Source organism: Charadrius vociferus, unplaced genomic scaffold (assembly GCF_000708025.1).
Source record: "Charadrius vociferus isolate BGI_N301 unplaced genomic scaffold, ASM70802v2 scaffold1038, whole genome shotgun sequence".
Taxonomy (NCBI): Eukaryota; Metazoa; Chordata; class Aves; order Charadriiformes; family Charadriidae; genus Charadrius; species Charadrius vociferus.
In genome coordinates this window covers 386,452-407,850 of record NW_009649630.1, presented here as the reverse complement: position 1 = coordinate 407,850, position 21,399 = coordinate 386,452, and the positions used below count along the sequence as shown (strand labels likewise).

Genomic DNA, 21,399 nt, shown 5'->3' with positions numbered 1-21,399 from the left:
ATTGTCTCTCACTTTCCAAGAAGCAGCAGCAGCACTGGCTCTCTTTTTATGTGTAACCTTACTAATGACACATAAAACATAACTTTGTACTGGACCCATAGCCTACTGAAGTTGACTGGATATATCCCCATTACCTTTCCCAGGCTTTGGATCAGGTCTAAGGAGGACTGTGCCATGCTACCAGTGCAGAGGCTGTCTAACTGCAGCTGTGTGCAAGGCCAGACCACGAGACCAAACACCAGCAGGACCAAGCTCAATACTGAAGGTTTATACCTGTAAAAGATTATTAGAAAGTGGCTCAGGGGGAGGCATTTGGCTTCCTGTGGTTTTTGGACGCATGAAACATGCTACTTTGGATAGGAAGGTATAATGTTTCAGCCAAGAACTGTCACACCCCACCCCAGCAGCTCGCTCACTTGGGCAGAACCGTACCATAGTGAAATTACTTTTGCAATACAAATAGCAGGTCTCTGCTGTCAATGGTGACCTTTACAAGCTCGACTCTCCACTAAAAACTTCAGGTCACATGCAAAATCTATTAGATGGTGCATAAAAATGCTGACTCAGTATAATCAATCCAGAGAAGAACCTGGACAGCTGAAAGTCCCTGAAAATGATGATTTGGTGTGAAGATCCACGTGAACCAATTTCCTCCTTTCACAGCTCCTGCGTCTCAGGGTCGCTGTGTAGTACAGCACACAGACGTAAGGAACTGTAGTCACTACGCAAGTCTGGTTTTGCTAAACTAGATTCATAGTCCCTATAATAACCTCTCTGTGAGACTAACAGAGGTCATAACATTATCAATCATGACAGTCATGTGAGAAATACTGCATTTTTTAGGCAAAGTAACACTAAGCTCAGTATGCCACAGTTTAGACGTCTCAGAGACAGACAAATCATTTTGTTACATGGTGCATACCGTGTCCTGAAAAGGTCATTAAAATCATCTGACAGCAAAGTGAAAACATCTTCTCTGGAAAGGTTTATCACCTTTGCCTCTGAAACATGCAGCACTAAAATGAATTATGAAAGACAACTGTTTAAAAAACAACCACACCAGAAGTCATCCTTTGAATGAAAAGTGGTAATATGCAAGTAGAAAGAGACTCCAGAATTTTTCTCACAGAAAAAGAATTGAATAGTGCTTTGAAATAATACGGTGCATTAAAATGCAACATGGCTACAGTGAACTTTCTTCTCTGTCAATGCCAAAATGCTTAATAATGATGAATTAGTTGCACCATTGGGCCTGATTTTTGCAAGTGTTGGACACCTGTCCAGCACATCAAACATCAGGCTGCAAAAGCACGTGCTGTGATCCACACAGAAAAGCAGTGAAAAGGTTTTGAACAGAATCTAGTGTTCTCCTCTGACCCACTGTCTCCTCTACAACTATCAACTGTCTAGAGATAAAGGAAGCAGAAGCACTTGAATATAAAGAGCTTATTTTCTGGAAAGGTTTAAAAAAATATTTGTGCACAGATTACATTTTCAGATATAAAGGAAACTCTTTGCCTAAGGAAAAAAAGATAGAACACATTGGAAACCTGAAGAAATGGGAACTGAACGATGTGGTTTCTGCGGTTTGTGCCAAAACAAATGACTGAAGGCCATGTGTGCATGAAATTAGAGATTATCCCAATAAAATCTTCTTCACCTTCTTCCAACACTGGAGATGAAAAGTAAACTCAAGTTATTCAGGCATCTCATTGGATTCCCTGCCCCCAAATATATGGATCATTGCTCAGTCTCTGAGGCAGAAACAACAGCCAGAAGCATAAAGAGTGACTAACTTTGGATCAAAAGCTTTGGCTTTAGGTCAAATTTTCACAAAATGGTCAATGTTTTTGGATACCTTATCTTCCACTGACGAACTTGTGCTATTGTTGAGCTAGCTTCTCAGAAAAGCTGAGTCTTCTGGCTCCCATGACTGCAAGCAGAATTAATACTCAGCACCTTTCAAAAAAATCACACTGAAGTGGTTCAAATTTGCTGTCTGCTATTAAACATGGTCAAATTCTGATACTACGCACTCCTTGCATTCAGATGACCAGTGATCTTTTGAAGACATATGTGAACTGTAGCGATAAAACAGTAACTGTCCTATTATAAGGAAATTATTCCTTTGACCTACATTTCTCTAACGACTGAGGCAAAATTTTTAGGTCATTAAAAATATATGTAATAGCCATTGTAACCAAAGAGAACTAGTTTATGCAGCAAATAGTCTTCCAAAGCTATTATGTTCCATTTCTCACTGTCCGTTCTCTGTCCTATTCTCCCCATTGTTTATGCACTAATCTTGCAAAACTGTGTGCATGTACTATGACTGTAAGCCCACATATCTGAAAGTGTTCTGTAATAAAGAGTATTTCTGCTTTTGCTTTTCCAGTTTATCTAGCAATTAATTTTACTGTGAAATATTTATCTGAAGCATTCATGCTAACATAACAATTTTCAAATTTTTCACATAAAGAAATAGAAAATCTCCTGTTTCCTATCCTCCTTTCCTCCACTAGCAATTTGCTCTACATCTTTTTCCTACCATTTTCTGTCTTGAACACTGCTAATTCTCACCTTCTACCTTCTTAACTGTCATTGTGCTGAATGTATTATGTACATGACTCAGTCTGCGACAGAGCATACTGGCTGTGAGGGAGGAGGGACTCAGGAGCAGAGTGACTAAATGCCAAATTACCTGCTAGAATGTCGCCACTGTTGCAAACAGAAGCTATTCTTCTTGAAAATTTAGTTCCAAAGTTCTTTGGATGATTAGAATTTTTTTAAAAAGATCATAGTTTCCAAATGACACCAGGAAAACTTAGCTGTTTAGACTGCACAGGAAAACGTACCCAGCTGTGGAAATAGAGGATGATTTGCCTTTGTCTCAGTTTATCCCCAGGAAACCAATTTTTTTCATCCTAGATTAATTCAGCATTATGCACCATTACCTCCAGATTACTCAAGCACAACCAGCACCAATAAACTATAATTAAATCCACTCTTTGTCACAGGCACATCAGACTGACTAAACCAGCAAATTTGCATATAGATTACCTTGCTATTTGTCTGCTTTGAAAGATTTTTCAACGTGGTGTGACAAAACCAGCTCCTGGACTAGTATGTTTGTGCACGCGTGCGCACACACGCACTCTTACTGCTCAAAATAAACATGACGTTCACTATTTCTGTTCGGTGCAATGGATGCTGTCACTAGCACAATGAACAGATCCCTCCCTTCATAGTGGAATCTCCTGGTTGCGAGGGCTTTCAGCTTCAGAATATGAAATAAATCACTGAAGGTCTCATCAATTTCCACAGCGTTTCCCATGTAACGTAGTAGATGGTGAAAGAGCGGATCTACAGGGAATCTATGCATAAAAATTTGCATTTGTGAATACAATAGCGACTGAGGAACCAAACCACTCCAACTTGCGCACTTGCTGTGTGCAGCGTGTGAAATCATTTTTTCTGTGAAGGAGAGAGATTTTTGTTCCCCCACCGTTCCTCTCCCAGGAGTGGCCAGCACTCTCCGCAGGGTGGCGGGGAGAGCTGTGCCGTTACCCTCTCCTGCCTCCTCTGCCTGGAATAGATCTGACCTTGACAGATGCAGGTTTGAGTGAGGGTCTTCTTTCACTCTTAGCTGCCCTTTCCTTTCCTTTCTTCTGCATACGGAGGTCTCCATTAAGAAAAGACTCACTTTATCTGATGCCAAAGTGAAGGGTGGGATCTTTAAATTTTTGTAAGCATTACATTTAGGCTGAGTAGAAAATAGGAAAAATCTGCCTGTTTACAGAAGCAGAAGCTGCAAAAGTATTTATTTTATTCAGAGGCTCTATTTTCAATACGTTGAGGTTCTTTGTGTTGCTTTTTGTTTTTTAAATGTGGGACGTCCTTTGAGGGAGGAAGGCTTGTTTAGCAGTGGTACAGAACTATTCAATTTAAGGTTATAGCTCAGCACAGACCAAGTAGCTACCGGGAAATAAAACAGTTCTTCAAGTTTTATAGTTGCCCCAAAGCCTAAGGATCCCTGAAAGACAACTCCATTGGAGCCTCTGTGCCAGGCTGCACTCTCATCCTCAGGACCCAGCCACATCGGTTCTGGTTTGCTGCACAGGGACAGCTAAAGGTGACCCTGCTCTCCGACACCAACCAGCCAGCTGTGCTCTTTTCGGTTGGTCCCAGCTGGGCTTTCTGCTGCCTGAGAGGAGCTGATATGAGGAAGCAACTGCTTTGTTCAGTTACTGCAGTTGTGTCCTGAATCATCCTGAAAGGAAACTCCCGAATAAGCTCAGCAAAGTGCCCTCTCTTTTACTGGTAGACACTGTGATGTGCTTTTGAATTGTTTCTGGCACACCACCCTTTTCCCCATTATCTTCTCAGTGCCTCGATAGTTAACAATAAGCAAAAACCACCCCATTTTTGTCCTGAGCTACAGTATATACAATGGGGTGCTGATATAATGGGAAGAAATGATAGGCAAGGAGCATTCACAACACATCGTGCTTCTCTAGCTGTAAGAGGAACAGCATACAGGATGCATCTGCAGACAAGAACATTCATACTCGACCTAGTTTAAAATAGCTAGTCTAGGTGCAGCTCCACCATCACAGGCTGCAAAACCTACCCCACCTTCTGGCTAAGTACCAAAGCAACCTGCCTATGATACGCATGATCTTGTTGTTGCCACAGGAACACCAGTACCTAAGATAACATCAGCTAACCCAGGTATGACCACTGTTGAAATTAAATGGCTAGATTAAAAAAGAAACAGGACAGAGGGAGCTGCTGGCTCCCAGTGACTGGATGCATGCTGGCTGGGACAGGCACTAGGACCAAAGGCTCACTGTCTCCGCGAGCATCTCACTTGTCTGTAGCCTAAGAGAAGGAACTGGAGAAAAAGCCCGCATCTCGCTTGGAGAGATCAAGGTGAAGCAACATTCAAAGAAATATCATGAAGACTTGGAGGCAAAAGCCCATATAGTTTAGGACAGTGTCAGACAACCTGAGAAATCTCATTGTTTTAGCTAAAACCAAGTCACCAGGGTTGTATTTAACATTAGTTATAGGGTTCCTCTTTCCCAAAAGTTCTTAGTGTTGCCTTGCACATAGATGCAAAAATGGCAGGAATGTTCTGCTCATTCCTATAACTCTTGAGGGCTCTTCCCTCCATAAAGACACACAATAAAGATGACCAAGATTTGAGGGAGGCAAAAAGAAATGTTCTATCTTTTCTCCCTGCTAATATGAGACAGGACCTTTGAAGGCAGGTACAAATCTTACTGGTTATTTGTTTAGAAGTTTCATCTTTCAAATTCGGACTGGAGGAAAAGAAGGGATGCTTCCTTCAAGCATGAGGCCATATTCAAATCCAGATCAGCCCACCTCCCTGGCCATTTGCTGCCATTTGAATGAACAAAGGGCATTTCCCCCGTTCTTGAAGTAAGGATGCCGGTTAGTTTAACCAGTCAGAAATAAATACGGTATTTTTTTCAGCTCAGTGCTTAAAGCTGGGAAATTATGTCTGGTTCCAAATTCATCAGGATTTTCCACATAGCACAGAAGCAAGATAATGCTGAAGCTGCTAAGTCCTTGCATTTCTCTTGCACTAGAAAGTACAAGCTGGTCTCTTGCCTCTGAGCTGGGCAGTTTCTTTTGTTAAGTTTGAAACACAGCACACCAAGTAACTTAGCTAATGACTGCTGTTTTGACACAGCAGTTCCTAAGGGGGTCCTCAGAAAGCAACAATTCTTTAAAAAAATGTAGTGGTATGCTATTCAAAAACTTTCCGAGTGGCATTACAGCTTGTTGGAGCTAATAAGGGCTGCAGACTAACCTATTTTCTAAAATGCGAAAATCTCCTTTGATTTACAGCCATCCTCATTGAACAGCTAAGATGGGCTATGGCTGCTACTCTCCCAATGATCTTCCCCCATTTGCTTTAAAGACAGATAATCTTCTCCTGCAGCCAACACAAACAAGTAACTGGAAGAGAACCTCTGCAGAGCTCACTGTCCCGAGGTACACACAGGGGAATGGAAGAACTAAGACACAGCAGTGCAGCCTTGGCTGTGGAGAAATTTCCATCTAGCTTGGACTAAGCTGGGCATCCAAATTCCTTCAAAATTACTAGATTACCAGTAACAAACACAAATGTTTATCTGTCAAATCTATTGCCTTTTGCTCACTGCACCTGTCTGCAGAAGTACTGTCATTTTATCTTGAGGACTTTATTGTCAAACTATGGCAGGATGAGAAATACCTCAAGGATGACAATTTGTTTTCCTTTGACACCTCAGGACAAGTGTCTCCCAGCAAGAGAGATATTTTCTTCTGGGAGACTTCCATATAAAAACAGACAGGAACAAAATGTGACTAAGTGTAATAAATGGCTCTGTGTTCCTGTTCACACACTGTTGTGTCACCAAGCATCCAATCAGAGAGACCAACATTTAACTTTGGTCATCTCAAGATGTGTGACATCCTCAGCTCCAACCTCCACAGGTAAGAGAACGATAGGACAGAACTCACCTCAGCTGCACGCATTCGAAAAGAGATCTATAGAATTCAAATTAATGTACAGAAATTGTAATAAATATGAACCTCTACATTGCATCACCCTCAGAAAGCCACCCTAAGTGGGAGGCTTCCACTTTTGAAACAACACAAAATTTGAATATATCAATACTTGCTCATACTTCCTGACCAACTCCAGCCACTGCAAGAGACAGCTATTAAAAGAAGCCAAGTCTGACTGAGCTGGTCAGGAATCTCCAAAATGCTGATTTGTGGGAGTTAAAATGAGTAACAATCAAGGTAACATCATCTACTCATCACTAAGTAGCGTTGCTCAGATATAATGATCTTATCAAGATGATGTTTATTCTACTATACCACAAACCTTTTAGAAACATCAGAGTAAACGGTTTTGCTAAGTAGGTTTCAAACCTTTGTAAGCCATAAACCTTTCCCTAGTGAGCTTTTGATCTTGTTCTTCCCATTTCATGTTGAGGGTATAGTGCTAACATCCCACATCCAATAAAGCAAGTATTTTAGTCGAGTAGTGACTTTTTTTTGGTGTAAGTTCTTATTTATAGCATACCTCTTTCCACAAAAGATGGCAATAAGTCCAAAAAGTTTTCCTAATCATTGTGAACAGTTAAACACATTGCTACATACACTTCGAAAATCAGGCTTTTATTTTCATCTGAACAAAATGTGAATAACCGTTATTAAATTAGTCAGATACTTCTTTTACCAGTGATCTGTTTAGAAAATTAATTTCCCCTTATTCACAAAATCAGGTCTCCTTTTCCTTTTATTTTTTTTTTTTTCATTTTTCAGAAATAGTGCTTACCTGTAAACTTCAGAAGGCTCACCTGTTTTACAAAATGGATGAAGTGGGTTTTGCAGAGCATTTTGTGGAGAACTATAGTATTAAAACTGCTTATCTGTGTTAATTAGATACATCTGCTTCAGAAAATAAGTCTGGGTCTATAGACCACTTCTGCTTGGCCATGTGTAAATTAGGCTAGCAGACATTTTGAAACTGAATTAAAAAGTGCTGTAAGTGTGCAGCTACAGCCAGAAATGTGGTATTGTAAGTGACCTCTGATGTGAATGTTTCCTGTGCTTTTTTTTCCGGAGATGGCAAGATACTGTGTTTTCTAATATCTGTTTGCACTGCAGGCATTTAAACAGAGAAGCAGCAACAAGATTATCTTCTGTATTGTACACAGTAATCCGACTGTATTCTAAAATCTGTATTAATGACAGATAACAAGCAAGGACTAATTACCGCAACCTCAAAGCTTCATTTCTGCTATCTGAACCATGTGAAAAGCACAGGCTTCTTTTCCTTTCCTGAGAAGAATGCAGAATTCCCAGCCTATTTGCTGTGGTATTACCTCGAGAGGCAGCAATGAGATACTTACTTCAACAACAAGCACTGATTTTCATGAGTGCGTGAACAGTATCATTTGCACTCAAGCCAAAAATAGTTGTACAATAAAATATGTCATCTGAGATGTCTATTCCTGCAAGATTTTGCATTTCAGTTCGACAAACCACTTAACAGGTATGACTACACTGCCATAAAAAGCAGACATACTTTTTAGTATATAGTCCATAGTGCTCAAAAATATTAGAGTCTGCCAGTCTTCTCATCATATATCTGCCTTGTGTGCTATTTGTCCAGACGTGTCCAGTGGCCTGAACAGTCAGTCACTGGAAGCATATTCAGCCTTGTTTTGAAGACAACTTTATAGATGGAGTGTAGACATAGATAATAGGACTACCAGTCCTTAAAATTAAGCTTCTAAAGGTATGTTGCTGATCAACAACGAAGCAAAGAAGAAAAAAAAGACATGATTTTGCAGGTGGTATTCTATCTCATTGGGGTCCCTGGAGCTTCAAACTTAAACATGGGTACATAATAAAAGAAATTGTGTATGACATTTGCAGAACTTATTTTTCTCGTACATTACCTTTAAGACAAAGCAGTGATCTGTAGGTGCCTTGTATTTCACTTTGTGTTGAGAACCATAATAAACGTTCATGTTCTCAAATTGAATGAAGCATGCCAGATCCCGTGATGTCTACAAATGAAAACCAAGCACATCATTGTTAGAACGAATTGAATTTTGATGGTATGACATTTGCAGAACTTATTTTTCTCGTACATTACCTTTAAGACAAAGCAGTGATCTGTAGGTGCCTTGTATTTCACTTTGTGTTGAGAACCATAATAAACGTTCATGTTCTCAAATTGAATGAAGCATGCCAGATCCCGTGATGTCTACAAATGAAAACCAAGCACATCATTGTTAGAACGAATCGAATTTTGAAACTCATTAATAGGACTTTTTTCAAGTGCATGAACGCCAATGCTTTTTATTAACTGTCATGAATTTAATAGGACTTTTTTCAAGTGCATGAATGCCAATGCTTTTTATTTTTTTAACTGTCATGAAGTTGAATGAAGAAAGATGAATTTTAAGTGTGTGCATTCTTAAACTAACAATTGAAAGAGGGTCAGTATATATTAGGAATAATATATAAAACTGCAACATTTTACTGTTGTTCTCGTTTTGCTGTGCTTTATTGCTTTGTGTGGAGATTTTGGCTTATGGCTTATAAGATCACATAGAACACCATAATAAGAAATAGTTTTAGTAAAATAGATATAGGCCTTGCAACTACACCCTTACAATTCTGAGTAGAGAAAGAAGGTTTGGGGTTCTAAATTGCTTTGCAAGCTTGTTTTTCTTTGGTATATGTAACAAACAAATTCTAATAAGGAAATAAGCACACTTGTCATCGGTTTGGCTTTAAATTTTCTCAAATTTACTGGCATCATTCCTTTTTTGTTTAACATATTATTTGTTTGTTCACAATATGTTACTAAAGTAACAAGGTTTCTGGTGCTAGCACACTCCTCAATGCAGAATTCTGCATACAAAGCATAACTTTTGCAATCCTTTGAGTGGAAATGCAAAAATGGCCATGTCATATGGTCACTGTTGGCTAAACTGAGAAATAAGGAAATTGTCAAAAGAAGAGAAAAGAAAATAAAACCCCACAAACCCTCTCTACCCCTAAGAATGGCGTTATACTTCCGCTTATGATGGTTCTTCTATGCTGTTCTCATTCTTACTGATAACTTTCGTTACAATATGCCTTTGAGTTGGGTTATTTACAAATCAAGTTTGCAAGTAAGATTTGTGGGGAGAGGAAACACTTCATACTGTATGCAGACAGGGCTCCTCTCTCTCCCTTGTCTCCCCTGAAGCTGACGTCAGGGATTTTGTCATTAACTGTGTGGACCTGGGATTTTCCAACACTTTAAGTTCCTAAACGTGCTCAAGTCCATGCAATATAATGAGTTGTTCCTTTCCTTTACGAACCAGGTAATGGCAATTAAGACCAATATGAATGCAGTTGTTATTTTCTTCTAAGTAAGGAACAGATTTTTATGCAAGGGACAAAGGCACTTATTGCTATTTTTTAGAATCATAGAATCGCTAAGGTTGGAAGGGACCTTTAAGATCATCGAGTCCAACCATCAGCCTACCCTGACAAAACCACCTCTAAACCACGTCCCTAAGCACCACATCTACCCTTTTTTTAAACACCTCTAGGGATGGAGAATCCACTACCTCCCTGGGCAGCCTATTCTATTTCTGCTATGTTAACATGACAAAGCAACACAATTAACAGAAACAAATTTTAAATTTGTATCTGTAATTCTGATTCTGTTGCTTTGTGACCCAGCATGTTTTTAAATAGGATATAAGTAGAGTAATACTGAAGAAATTAAGACAGCAGTGCTGACTGGTGCCTGGTTTGTTAACAAAAAACCCCAAACGACAAAAAACACCAAACGCATGTATGTAAAATCACCTGAACATGTCCCTGTATTTTCACGTTTGCAATGTATTTTACAGCCAACATGAATTGCCAAAGGTAAGCCAGACTTCTTTGCTTTTTTGTAACAAGTGAAAACATGATTACGTGATGAATTTCAAAACAGCTGCAGCAGCTGACGATACTATTGTCCGCCAGGTGTTTGTTTCTGTACCTCAATGGAAGACCACTCTACCCACAACTGAATGGCTGCAGCAAGATGCACGTGCACTCTTCATACCACCCTGACACGGGATGAACTCTCATAATTTAAGGGCTTTGACTAAAGAGCTCTACTGAATTCTGCTGCAGTGCTTTAAGATGCTTAGCACCCTCACTGCACTCTGATCATCTATCAGAGATTACTGTCTCCACAAAGATGTGTACCTGTTCCAATACAGAGTCCAGTAACTAACTTAAATCACCATTAAACACAGATTTGAGCTAAGAGACTTGACTTTCTCTGGAATGGCTCTCTTCTCATGGACATATGCTTCCTTTTTCTGAAGGCTGTTACAGAAGCAGGAGTAAACAGTTGACTGTGGCATCATTTTAAAGAGCTGTGACTATCTCCTAAAGACCTAGGTTCAAGGTCCTCATTCCCTGTGAGTACATGAGTTGGTAATATAGTGAGTTTGAAGCACTCACACAGTTCCTTGAAATGGCTCAGTGACAGGCAGGGTGGTACACAGGCTGTAATGACTAACAGGTAACAACATGTTAAACTTAAACAGCTGTTACAAGGTGACTGCAGGGTTCCATCCTGAGCCTATGTTTGCAGTCTATCACCTGAAAAAAAGAAAGCACTTTCCTCATTTGCACTATGATGGAAAGCCACCTAAACGGCTGTCACTGGATGATGAAAAAAGGCTGGGCAACTACCAGTATATGCCTGTCCTGCTTTGGCAGTGTGCTACTGGCCGTCGTTGGAGGCAGGCTACAAGGAAATGTCCAAGATGGACTTTTCATTTTACTATTTTTATACTCTTTCAGCCTCAAGTGCCTTTCAGATAGCATTCTAGTGCCTAACTGATAGAATGTTGTGTGCGTGCAACATGATTTGAGGACTGAAAGCCATTATCTCTGGGTCAGGGAAAGTCAAAATAAATTGCTGTGAAAGCAGCAAGGTAATCTAGGTCTGTGTTTCACTGAGATTTGGTTATAAACATGGATCACCATAACAGCAGCACAGCATTCCTTTACAAGCTATCAATTTTTTCTTTCCTTTGTAATTTACTTAGTCAGAGAATAACAGAAAAGTTTACTGTTATGATCTGTGTTGTGAAACTAAAGTTCCATCCACAGCATCAGAATTTTCAAATACGAAGCATTAGCAGAACAGTAAGTGGTAACAGAAGTGGTTTTCAGAACACACACAAAAAAATACCACCAGTCCCAGAAGCCACCATTCTACCTCATCCCTGTGGAAATGAGAAGCCAGCCACCCTTATGTGCAACACATCCAGGACCCCTTTGCTTCTCCAGTGCTGGCAATTCAGACTCTTTAAATATTTTGCAATAGTAAACGTCAGTGCATTTAATTTGGTCAGGTGGATGCTTCTGCCTCACTTCTTTTTACACAAAGGGCAGTCTTAAAAAGCCTTAAAAGGCACAATGCATTCTCTAGGTAAAGATGACCGTAGGAAAAAATGTGTAGCATTTCTGCGTGCTGGTTACTGTCGCAGAAAGTCAGTATGAAACAAAGTAAAATTCCACCTAATAGGACAAAAAATTAGTTTACTTGAAATTAGTTAAATATTCTTCCACAGGGAACCCATATAACAGTGAAGCATTTTGGCAGCATAACACCAGCTGAAGGGTGCTGTGCTGTTTTTCTTTCCCCTACTGACTTCCCGAGGAGTGCTATTTCATTAAGGCTTTTATCTATCCACAGAAATCAAAAGGAGAGAAACGTGACAGGATTCAGTGACTACATTCCAATATTTGCACAAGTGGTGTAGTCAAAGTTAAACCAAAAAACCCCCAACCCTCTCAGATGCACCAGACAGTGCTCTTAGAATGTCACCTTGGGAGTTCTTCACTTTCACCTCCATGAATTGTTTTACTGCTAAAAGGATTATTTGGCTTCCTGACCTTGGTTTTTCCTTTGGGTACATAATAAATTCCAGAAGCTCGTAGAAGAAAATAACGCCTCTTCCAGGACTTTTTTCCATCTTCTTTTAAATAAAGGGCCCCTTCAAGCTCTGGCACAATGACAGATGTCCCACAGAAGCTTTCCTGTGCAACAAGAATAATAATACACAAAATAAATTGATTTAAGCACAACCCTATTAATAAATAGGAGAAAAATGCTCCCTTGAAAAATAAAGACATTTCCTGTCACAGTGAACATATGAACATGGGGAATGTAGATACCAGGGAGATGAACACCTTAGGCAGGCAAAGGAAACTTTTCCAAGCTGATGTGGTAACTCAGCCATGCAAGTTGGGTGCTCATACTGGAAAAGGCGGCTTGCAAAACCTCCATTCTATAAAGGGACAAACAAAAACCTACAAAAGGTTTTAACTAGACATAGATGTGCTCAGTGAAGGCAGTAAAACAGAATGGTTGGTACTGCTGCTGTTGTTTTTTCCCTATTGCTGTATCTATAGGTTCTGTAGAGAAATACTTCTGTAGAAAGAATCCTCAGAGACTGCTCGCAGCTCTAAAAACAGCTGAAGAAAAAAATTCCCCTTCAATCTCTGCTTTCACTTTGAAATATGTGCTAGCACTTGAAACAATATACTTCATTGTTTGCTTGAAGGACCCACTGTTGGGTAATTTTTAGTGCAGACACACTTATCACTTAATGTGTTCATTTAGAATTTACCAGGACTTCTGCTGGTTGACATCTGGTGCCTTCATGAGATGCACTAATTTTGAAATGGGAATCGTCAGTCACCTGAGAACAGCATTTCCTTTGTGAACTTTTACTGAAGTCAAAATGCTTGCCAGGAGAACTGTGATAATCTTCTCCTTCATACAGCTCTGGATTTTTCTCTCTCAAACATACCACTGAAGTAAAACTTCATCAGGAAAGGCACGAGGCTAAACAGACTTTCTGGAAAAGCGCAAAGCTTCTTTTTATGTTGAAGCACAGCTAATAATTTGACGTAGTAAGAAGTATATCTACTTCTAACCCGAAAGATAATTGTTTGCTACTGATCAACCTTACTAACAATATAAAGTCACAAGGGCTGACCTAAGGATGTGGCACAGGTGTTTCTTTTATTCGTATTTATATAACACTGCTTTTATGGTTATCATGGCATTACTCTTCATAGAAACACTAAGTAAAAGCATTTCATGGCATTGGGGTCTATAATAACAAAATAATTCTCCATCGTTTAATTTCTCTGATAGGGGATACAATCTGAATTTTTAATGGTGAGCAGCAGACGCAGAGGAAAATCCAGATATTAAACCTTAGACACAAAGACACCAACCATCCTGTTGTTACACGTTTGTCCACAAAGAACTAAATGCTGTTGTTGCAGAGCAGATGCAGATGATGGCACAGTTTTAGTGACAGTTGCATCATCAACTTAGAAAGTTGGCTTACCTCCAGTAGAGCCTCTTTATTTTTATCATTCATTTCTTTGCTTTCATTCTTTCCTTTGTTTGCCAGATAGAAATTCTGATTAAGACACAAAAGAAATTTATGTTCGTTATAAAGATAGCAATACAAGTAACTAGATCACTACAAACCCATTCAATAGTTACTCAGTCTTTCAATATTGAATACCCAAGCCAGCAGAGGCAAGAGGCAGATGCTTACGGACTCTTCTTATGGAAAACTTCAATCACAGCTGCCTGCTCATGAGTTTTAATTCTTTATTTTGAATGTAATTCAAAAGTAATGCAAAATTACTTTTGCCTATTTATATACAGCCTCCAAAATTTTTAAAAACACTAGCTTATGTTTTGGGCTGCTTTTCTGGATCAGTGGGTTTGATTTTATAATTCCAATTTTCACCACTTCCTATATTATTACTGACAGTAGAGTACATAACATTTTATTTCATGCTGATATACAATGAATACAATGCAGTATCAAAAGACTAGAAGGCATTTTTCCTAACAACCCAATTTGGTAATTTGCACACTTCATATCTGGCACTCTGGATATAGCTCAGGTCTTATTTTTTAATAAAAGTGCTTATATGCCAAAGCCTTTATTCAAAGTTACTATTTTCTACTTTTAAACCCCTGTTCGTGCTCTGCAAAGTATTTTTATGTCATGAAGAAGGTATTCCAAAATCTAGAGGAAATGATCACCATGACATCTTGGCACCTGTGCTTCAGCCTAATGAAATAAAAGTCCACGCTTTGAAATGACACTCCACTTCTGTGACAGGGGGTTGCGAAGCTGCAGCCGCCCTTAGAGGACTCAGTGCCTGTCTGCCCCTGCAAACAAGGAAGCACCGCGCCTCATGCACACAGTTACCAGTAAAAATAAGTTCACCTACTGTTAAACAGCAAAACCAATTTTGCATCCATCTGCATTGTACAGACGGACAACAGGACAGCACTTGGACAGATGTGCAAATTCAGGCAGTGGGAAGGTAACTCCGGAGCACGCTAGGACTTGTGTGCGGAAGCATGTGCAGCAGCTTTGCTCACCAGCAAGCGTGGCGAGACCGCAGAGCCCGGCTGCCTGCAGACAGTAAGGGAGCTGGGTGTGAAGGAAGCAGGTAGAGCAAGGACCATGCCATGCACCGAGTAGCATTTGGACACATGGGCTTAAGGCCAGAATGGTACCACTCAAAAGTTCTCATGTTTTAACATTTTCTAAACAAAAGTACATGTAGAAGAGGAGCTTGGGTTTGGAAAATACCTGATGCATAGGACAGTCTTACTGATTTCCCTGGAATTAGTCAAAATGCTAAGTTTGCAGAAAAAAGGGCATAAAACAAACACAGACCACTGTCTAGGAAACAGACAAAACTGTAAAAACCTGACAAATTTTGAAAGCTATCTACTTAAAAATTACTCCTAATTCTGTAATTTTTAAGCAATTCTGTAGGAAGAAAACTAAGAGTTTATCTGACTTTTCACCTCTCTCAATTTTTTCATGTTTCAAGACTATGAGAATGTGGCAACATATTTACGTGCCCAGAACTCCACAACAACTAAACTGCAACACAAATGCAATCATTACCAAAAGACAAACGAGAAGCGTGTAAATGAAGGAACATGCTGTTCCTACAGTATAAGAAAGAAACAAACAAGCAGCAAATCTGCCCTACTAGCATACCATGTTTACAGCAATGAGGTTTATCTGAAGTGAAACCCTGCTCTTCCACACAACCACATCTTTTCTTTCAAGCAGCGCTGTGAACAGCTGTCTGCCAGAACACAAGCCTCACAGCAGATGGTTTTTGGAGGGGAACGAGGAGAGGAAGGGGAAGGGGTGTGGATGATCTCAAAACCAGTTCTTTAAAAACTGCTCTCTTAAAAGTTCACATTAAGTCATACAGGGGACATCAAAAACGCAGCCACCTGCAATTTGGCCTATGCTGATGCCATGTCTGTGGTATGAACGTAAGAAATGAAGCTTGAACATCCAATACAATAGACAGTTATGCTAGGAAACACAGCAACGTTCTTCCCTAGAATATGCAGCAGCACGTAGCTGGCTCCAGACTGCCTGGGCACATTTTTAGTCCACGGATGAAGGTAAGCAAACACTAATGACCACAGCTTCATGACTGCATCTGAAAACGGTATTCATAGAGGAAAAAACCTAAACCAGCTCAAAACAAAATCTGCTCAGAAGCGTGTTCTCAGTAGAACCCATACAGCAATGCCTGCCCATGTAGTTCAAAACCATGTCTGACTGAGTGACAATGCTCCACTCATCCTACTGGAAAAAAAGGTACTGTTGTGAGCAGCTGCAGCCAAGTTTTCTGTACATGTGCAACAGCTCTTCTTGATGGGGAGCACTATCTCAGCACTGCTGGCTTGATGTTGGCGCACCCACTTTTGCACTGATGAAGGTATGAAGAGAAACCTCAGAGGGCACTATTAGACTGGGTTGAGCCTCCAGACTTTGGGATGGATTTGGAAAGTACAGGGACATGCAAGCTGTAGGCCTTCTTCTTATATAGATCATTATAAAGACATAGTACAACCCCTAAAATACACAATGAAGATTTATCAAGGTAAGTGCACCTTATCACTGTCTCAACAAGGCTTGGCTCATCAGCTTAACTAATGATGGGGAGAGCATTCATCTGGCTCAGTCAGCCTTCAGTGCACTGATAAGAAGAAAACAAAGCTCCTCTGATTACAACTGATTCACATTCAGGCATCTGGCATTTATTTAGCAGAAACACAGACCACCCTGTACTGACATAATCAATGGTAAAGAGAGAAAGTTTGTAATGATATCCATGCTGGATCTCTAACAACGCAGCTTTTTCATTAGGGAAACGGGGCTCTGTCACCTAAACCAATGTTACACAGATGTACACTGTCATCTTTCACCTGTCAACACACATTTCATTTATTACCGATTACCTCCTTTACATCTCTGCCCTGAAATCTGGGAGTATTTATCAGTGGCTAAAAAACAGGGGAGCAGACTGTACACTGTACTTTTTTTATCACTGTGTGGTCTCCTATTTTTGATCAGAAGCATTCATCCTACAGGAGGCAAACCACATGTGTCCACAAGAGGTCATTCCAAGTCCAGTAGTCAAAGGTCATGATAAAAAGCAAGCTATTTCCTGTCTGAGGACACCACCGGGAAATGCATGTTTGGTTTGGGATGACAGGTCATTAATGGGACAAGATGTGGCTACAGGGCAGCTCTCTTCATATGCCTACAGATTTGAGAATTAACTATTTTATGTTCAAAAGACAATCTCTTTCTTTTGATAGAGAGCTGAGCTTACTTAACAGGATGGATTCATCCTCTTGGGCTGATAACATAAGAACACAAACATAAAGGGTTATTTTAACAAACAAAACAAAGTATGCTGACACACTTTGTCATTGGGTTTGCTTTGTTTGCACAGTTTGGGTTTGCTTTGTTTGCACAGTTTGGGTTATTTGCTGCAGAGATGAGCAGTCAAGCATTTTTGCTGAATTATTGACTGTGCCTACACACCCCAGACCAGCTGAAGCTGACATAAAGCCAGTTGCTCTCCCATGCCATTCTGCCTGACTCAAAATAATGCAGAGCTACAGTGGCAGTTTTGACATGTACTGCTAGCCAGGTATGTCATCCTTAAGAGACTTTACGCCAGCATTTCTCCCTGTGCTTATGCAGGACAGGGGCAAAACTAGCTGATGACCCATCTGTGGCTTTACATTAGCACAAAGTTTTTTTTTACACACAAAAGAAAATCCTGTAAAGATTTTATAGCCAGCCTAAGTTAATTTTGTGCTTTGTACTGTAAAGTACCACTAATCTATCCATACAACCTTTCCACTTAGGAATACAGTCATCTCCTCTTGTGTGGAAGGGCAGGTAAAAAATTTCAGGCTGTATCTCTCTCCACTGTATAACTCTGTGGAAGACAGAAGGTATTTTCAACAGTTTCAAAGGGCATCTCTGGTGGCATGTAAGCAAACCGAACTTGGATCATGGTAGAAACAGTAGCCTTAACCACTGCACTGCCAAACTCTGATTGGTGTTCTATGTCTCTACAGCTGTAAAAAAGAATTTCCTAAGTGAAACAGCACCTCTCTCATACCTTTCATCTTTTTTCATACATAGACCCATCCAAGTTGGAATGCAGCAGCTACTTGTCAGTACATAGCAAAAAATAGGTGTTCAAGGCAGCATCCTTCCTCCGCTTCCCCTTCGCTTAGATTGTATTTTTGCTTTTAAGCTATTGAAACTGTTTTTCCAGAAGATCTACAAGGTCCACAACAGCACAGATCAGACAGCGTGCAGCAAACAGGACAGCTGCTCCATACTCATGACTACCTTCTTTGTGCAATGAGCCGCCTGTTTATGCTCATCCAAACTGCACACAGAATGAGTGCGGTTCTGGCCAGCTCACATCGCATTTCAGCCCCTTGTAACTGCATACTGAATGCAGCACGGTTTGTGTAGGAAAAATGAAACAGAACACAGTCATATCTGCAACCCGTACCATGATGTGTCCCCTAAAAAAAAACGCACATAAAAAAATATTAGAAGATACCTATAATTGCTCTGAAGATCACAAATGTAAATAAACAAGTGAAGCTAAAGGCAAAGCTCTTCTGAAGCCCCAAAAAATTGATTTTCAACTTTACTTGATTTTATAATGTTTGAAGAAATCACTACAGCTGACTTTATGCCTTGAAGATGATGGTCTTCAGCTCAAAGATGGGGGAACATGGAACAAATGAAAGACGTTTGTAAGCTAGGATGCAGCTAACAGCAAAGCACTTAACAGACTGATTAAAAGTCACCTGCAAAATGCTTCAAATGTATAAAGACTGTTTCTGTGTTACAGTCCCCAGGCAGAGAAAGAAAAATATTTATTGAAGTAGCATCTTCAACCTGAAACTATACCATGGTCTGAGATACACTAATAGAGAAATTAAAATTACTAAACAGTTGGAGTACGGTGAAAAACACTTCCCTTTTCTCACTTCTATTTCTTTGTGCATTTGCCAGCACCCTCAATAATCAGGATCCCACCCTTCTATGTTTCCTTTACTGGGTAACAGTGGAGACAAAAGAAAAACCTTGATTCATAAAAGTGGCCAAAGTGGTGAAAAACAAAAGTATCTCCTGGTGGATACTAGCTCAATGTCACTGACTTCAAAATAAATATTCAAGCATGAAACTCACTATAGCTGTCCTGTTACGAAAGACATTACAAATTCTTACTTCACCTCCTTCTCATGCTGTTTAGTACTCTTGCCTTTCGGAAGAAATAAAATGTCAATTCAGTGTATGGATTCTCAATTGGAGAGTATAGCTCTTGCTTTTGTCTTACATACGAGGGAGCAGAAGCATAAAATACTCACTGTACAGGTTTTCATTAATTTTCATAAATACTGTCCAAAAATAATAAAAAGCAAAAACGAAAAAAGCCCACTGGCATGTGGTGTCACCTGCACTGTTTGAATTTATCCTGTCTGCTTGTATCAGCAAAAGAAAACACAGGAATTCAAAATCCATGTAAGCAAAACAGAGCGTTCTAAGAGCGTGACAAGCATTTACAGTCACTTTTCTTTTTCTTAGAGTCTCTTTTAGCTGAAAATTATTCTTCAAGCTTTTTGAAAAGAGGTATTGAGACCTGACAACCTTTCAAGAGTCAAGCACAGCATCATTCAACTACATGACAAAGCATCACCTTTCCTAAAAGAAACCCTAAAGGTTTTCTTTATTTGCACATGTACCAATATGTATTTTTTTTTTTCACTCTTTAGTCACAGACTTGTGATGCTCCACCTCTGTATATGACTCAACTGATGCCACTCATGGAACTGTCTTTTACTGAGTTCACTGCAGGGTAAATTATATCACATTGAGGAAAGGGCAAAAGTGGGCCTGTCTTCATGAAGAGGAGGACACCTGAGGATTTTGCAGATTTTTTTTTCTAAAATGTATTACAAATACTTTAAAAAATTGTTTTCAGAAACAAAGCTGTAGAAAAATGTTAGAGTACTGTATGACAAGAATGACGATCTTCAAAAAAAGCCACTGGCATTAGCTGAGCAGCACGTTGCTAGCACAGACACAGCTGATAAATCCTGCATTTCAATACCTCAGTTCCTCCTTAGAAAATGAAACATATTTAATTAATTGTTATTTAATCTGTACCAGGTACATAACTAGTTCACAGAAAGAAACAATGAATACTGGCATAGGTCAAAGACCTTCTCCAGAGGTCCGCTTGTTCTAGCAACGCATTGGGACATCTTTATAAGGTGTTTTGTTTTTGGTGGTTTTTTTTTTTTTTAAACATTTAATTGCCTCCAACTTCTGTAATGAAAATTTTGTATCACTAATTTGTCTAAGAATAAATTGTAGGCATCTAGCCACCTTTGGAATTTGCCTCTTTTTTTTTTTTTTTCCAGAAAAATATCTGCAAGTTATAAAACTGTGAGATCTCCACAGGCAACCTCTGACAGAATAAGCAGTAAGACCAATAAGGAATCCAACTGCTGCTGCATTACCACTAGTGGCTGTGTCAAAAAGAGCATTTTGCAATTTCTGTACTCACAAAATGAGTTTACAAGGCAACCTTGACTGAGCTAGGAGGAGGCGGCTGAACATTTTGAGAAAACAGTATCAGAGCACTGGATTTCAGTTTCCCATTGGTTACACGATAATTTCCTAAGTAGTTAGGTAATCATACACCCTGCTCCCCACCAACCCAGCATTTCCCCTTGGTTTACCTTTTCAGGGCCTCACTCCAGATCACGTATTTTACCATGTTTCATTACCTACTGTGAGCTCTGTCTGTACAATACTGATTATTTTCTGCCAAAAAGACAAACTGCTGATATGACTGTACTATTCTGCCTGTCTCACAACGTTTGAATTTACGAAGCCTGACAGATGGTTAGAGTTTATTACTGGCAAAATATTTCAATAGTGTGATAGCCACAACTGATGCAGTTTCCTTGGGCTGTTCATTTTAGAGCTTATCACAGAGGGGCTGAAGGACTGCAGACACATCCAGATCAAGCTCAGCATGTCCTGAGATGGGAGGATAGAGCTACACTCTTATTCTGGTTTTGGTTTAAGTCATGTTTATTTCTGAAGTGCATCACAATCAAAATGCCCAGGATCTTCATCAAAGATTTACATCCTGCGGGAGATTTACAGCCTTGCCCTAAGCCACTTGCCCAAATAACACTACAAGTGTACGAATCAAATGTACAGTCGAACCTCTACCGCTAGGTATGTTTATGCGCATTAGAAAGTATGACATCTTGAGCCATCATGTATGTTTTACTTCCACACTTGGCTTTGCTGTTTCATATTAAAAATCGACATCAACCCATGTACACCGCAGGATAAGTTTTCTTTC

The 21,399-nt window shown here is 39.7% G+C and overlaps 1 protein-coding gene across 1 annotated transcript in view; it reads right to left on the bottom strand.

The window, feature by feature from the left end:
- APBB1IP (amyloid beta (A4) precursor protein-binding, family B, member 1 interacting protein) overlaps positions 1-21,399 on the bottom strand; it is a 49,465-nt gene that overhangs the window by 12,340 nt on the left and 15,726 nt on the right. The window contains exons 7-9 of the mRNA XM_009890560.1: positions 13,971-14,045; positions 12,502-12,645; positions 8,690-8,800 (exon numbers count right to left, since the gene is read on the bottom strand). Of these exons, the coding sequence (XP_009888862.1) occupies positions 8,690-8,800; positions 12,502-12,645; positions 13,971-14,045 (330 nt within the window). The remainder of the gene's footprint in view (positions 1-8,689; positions 8,801-12,501; positions 12,646-13,970; positions 14,046-21,399) is intronic.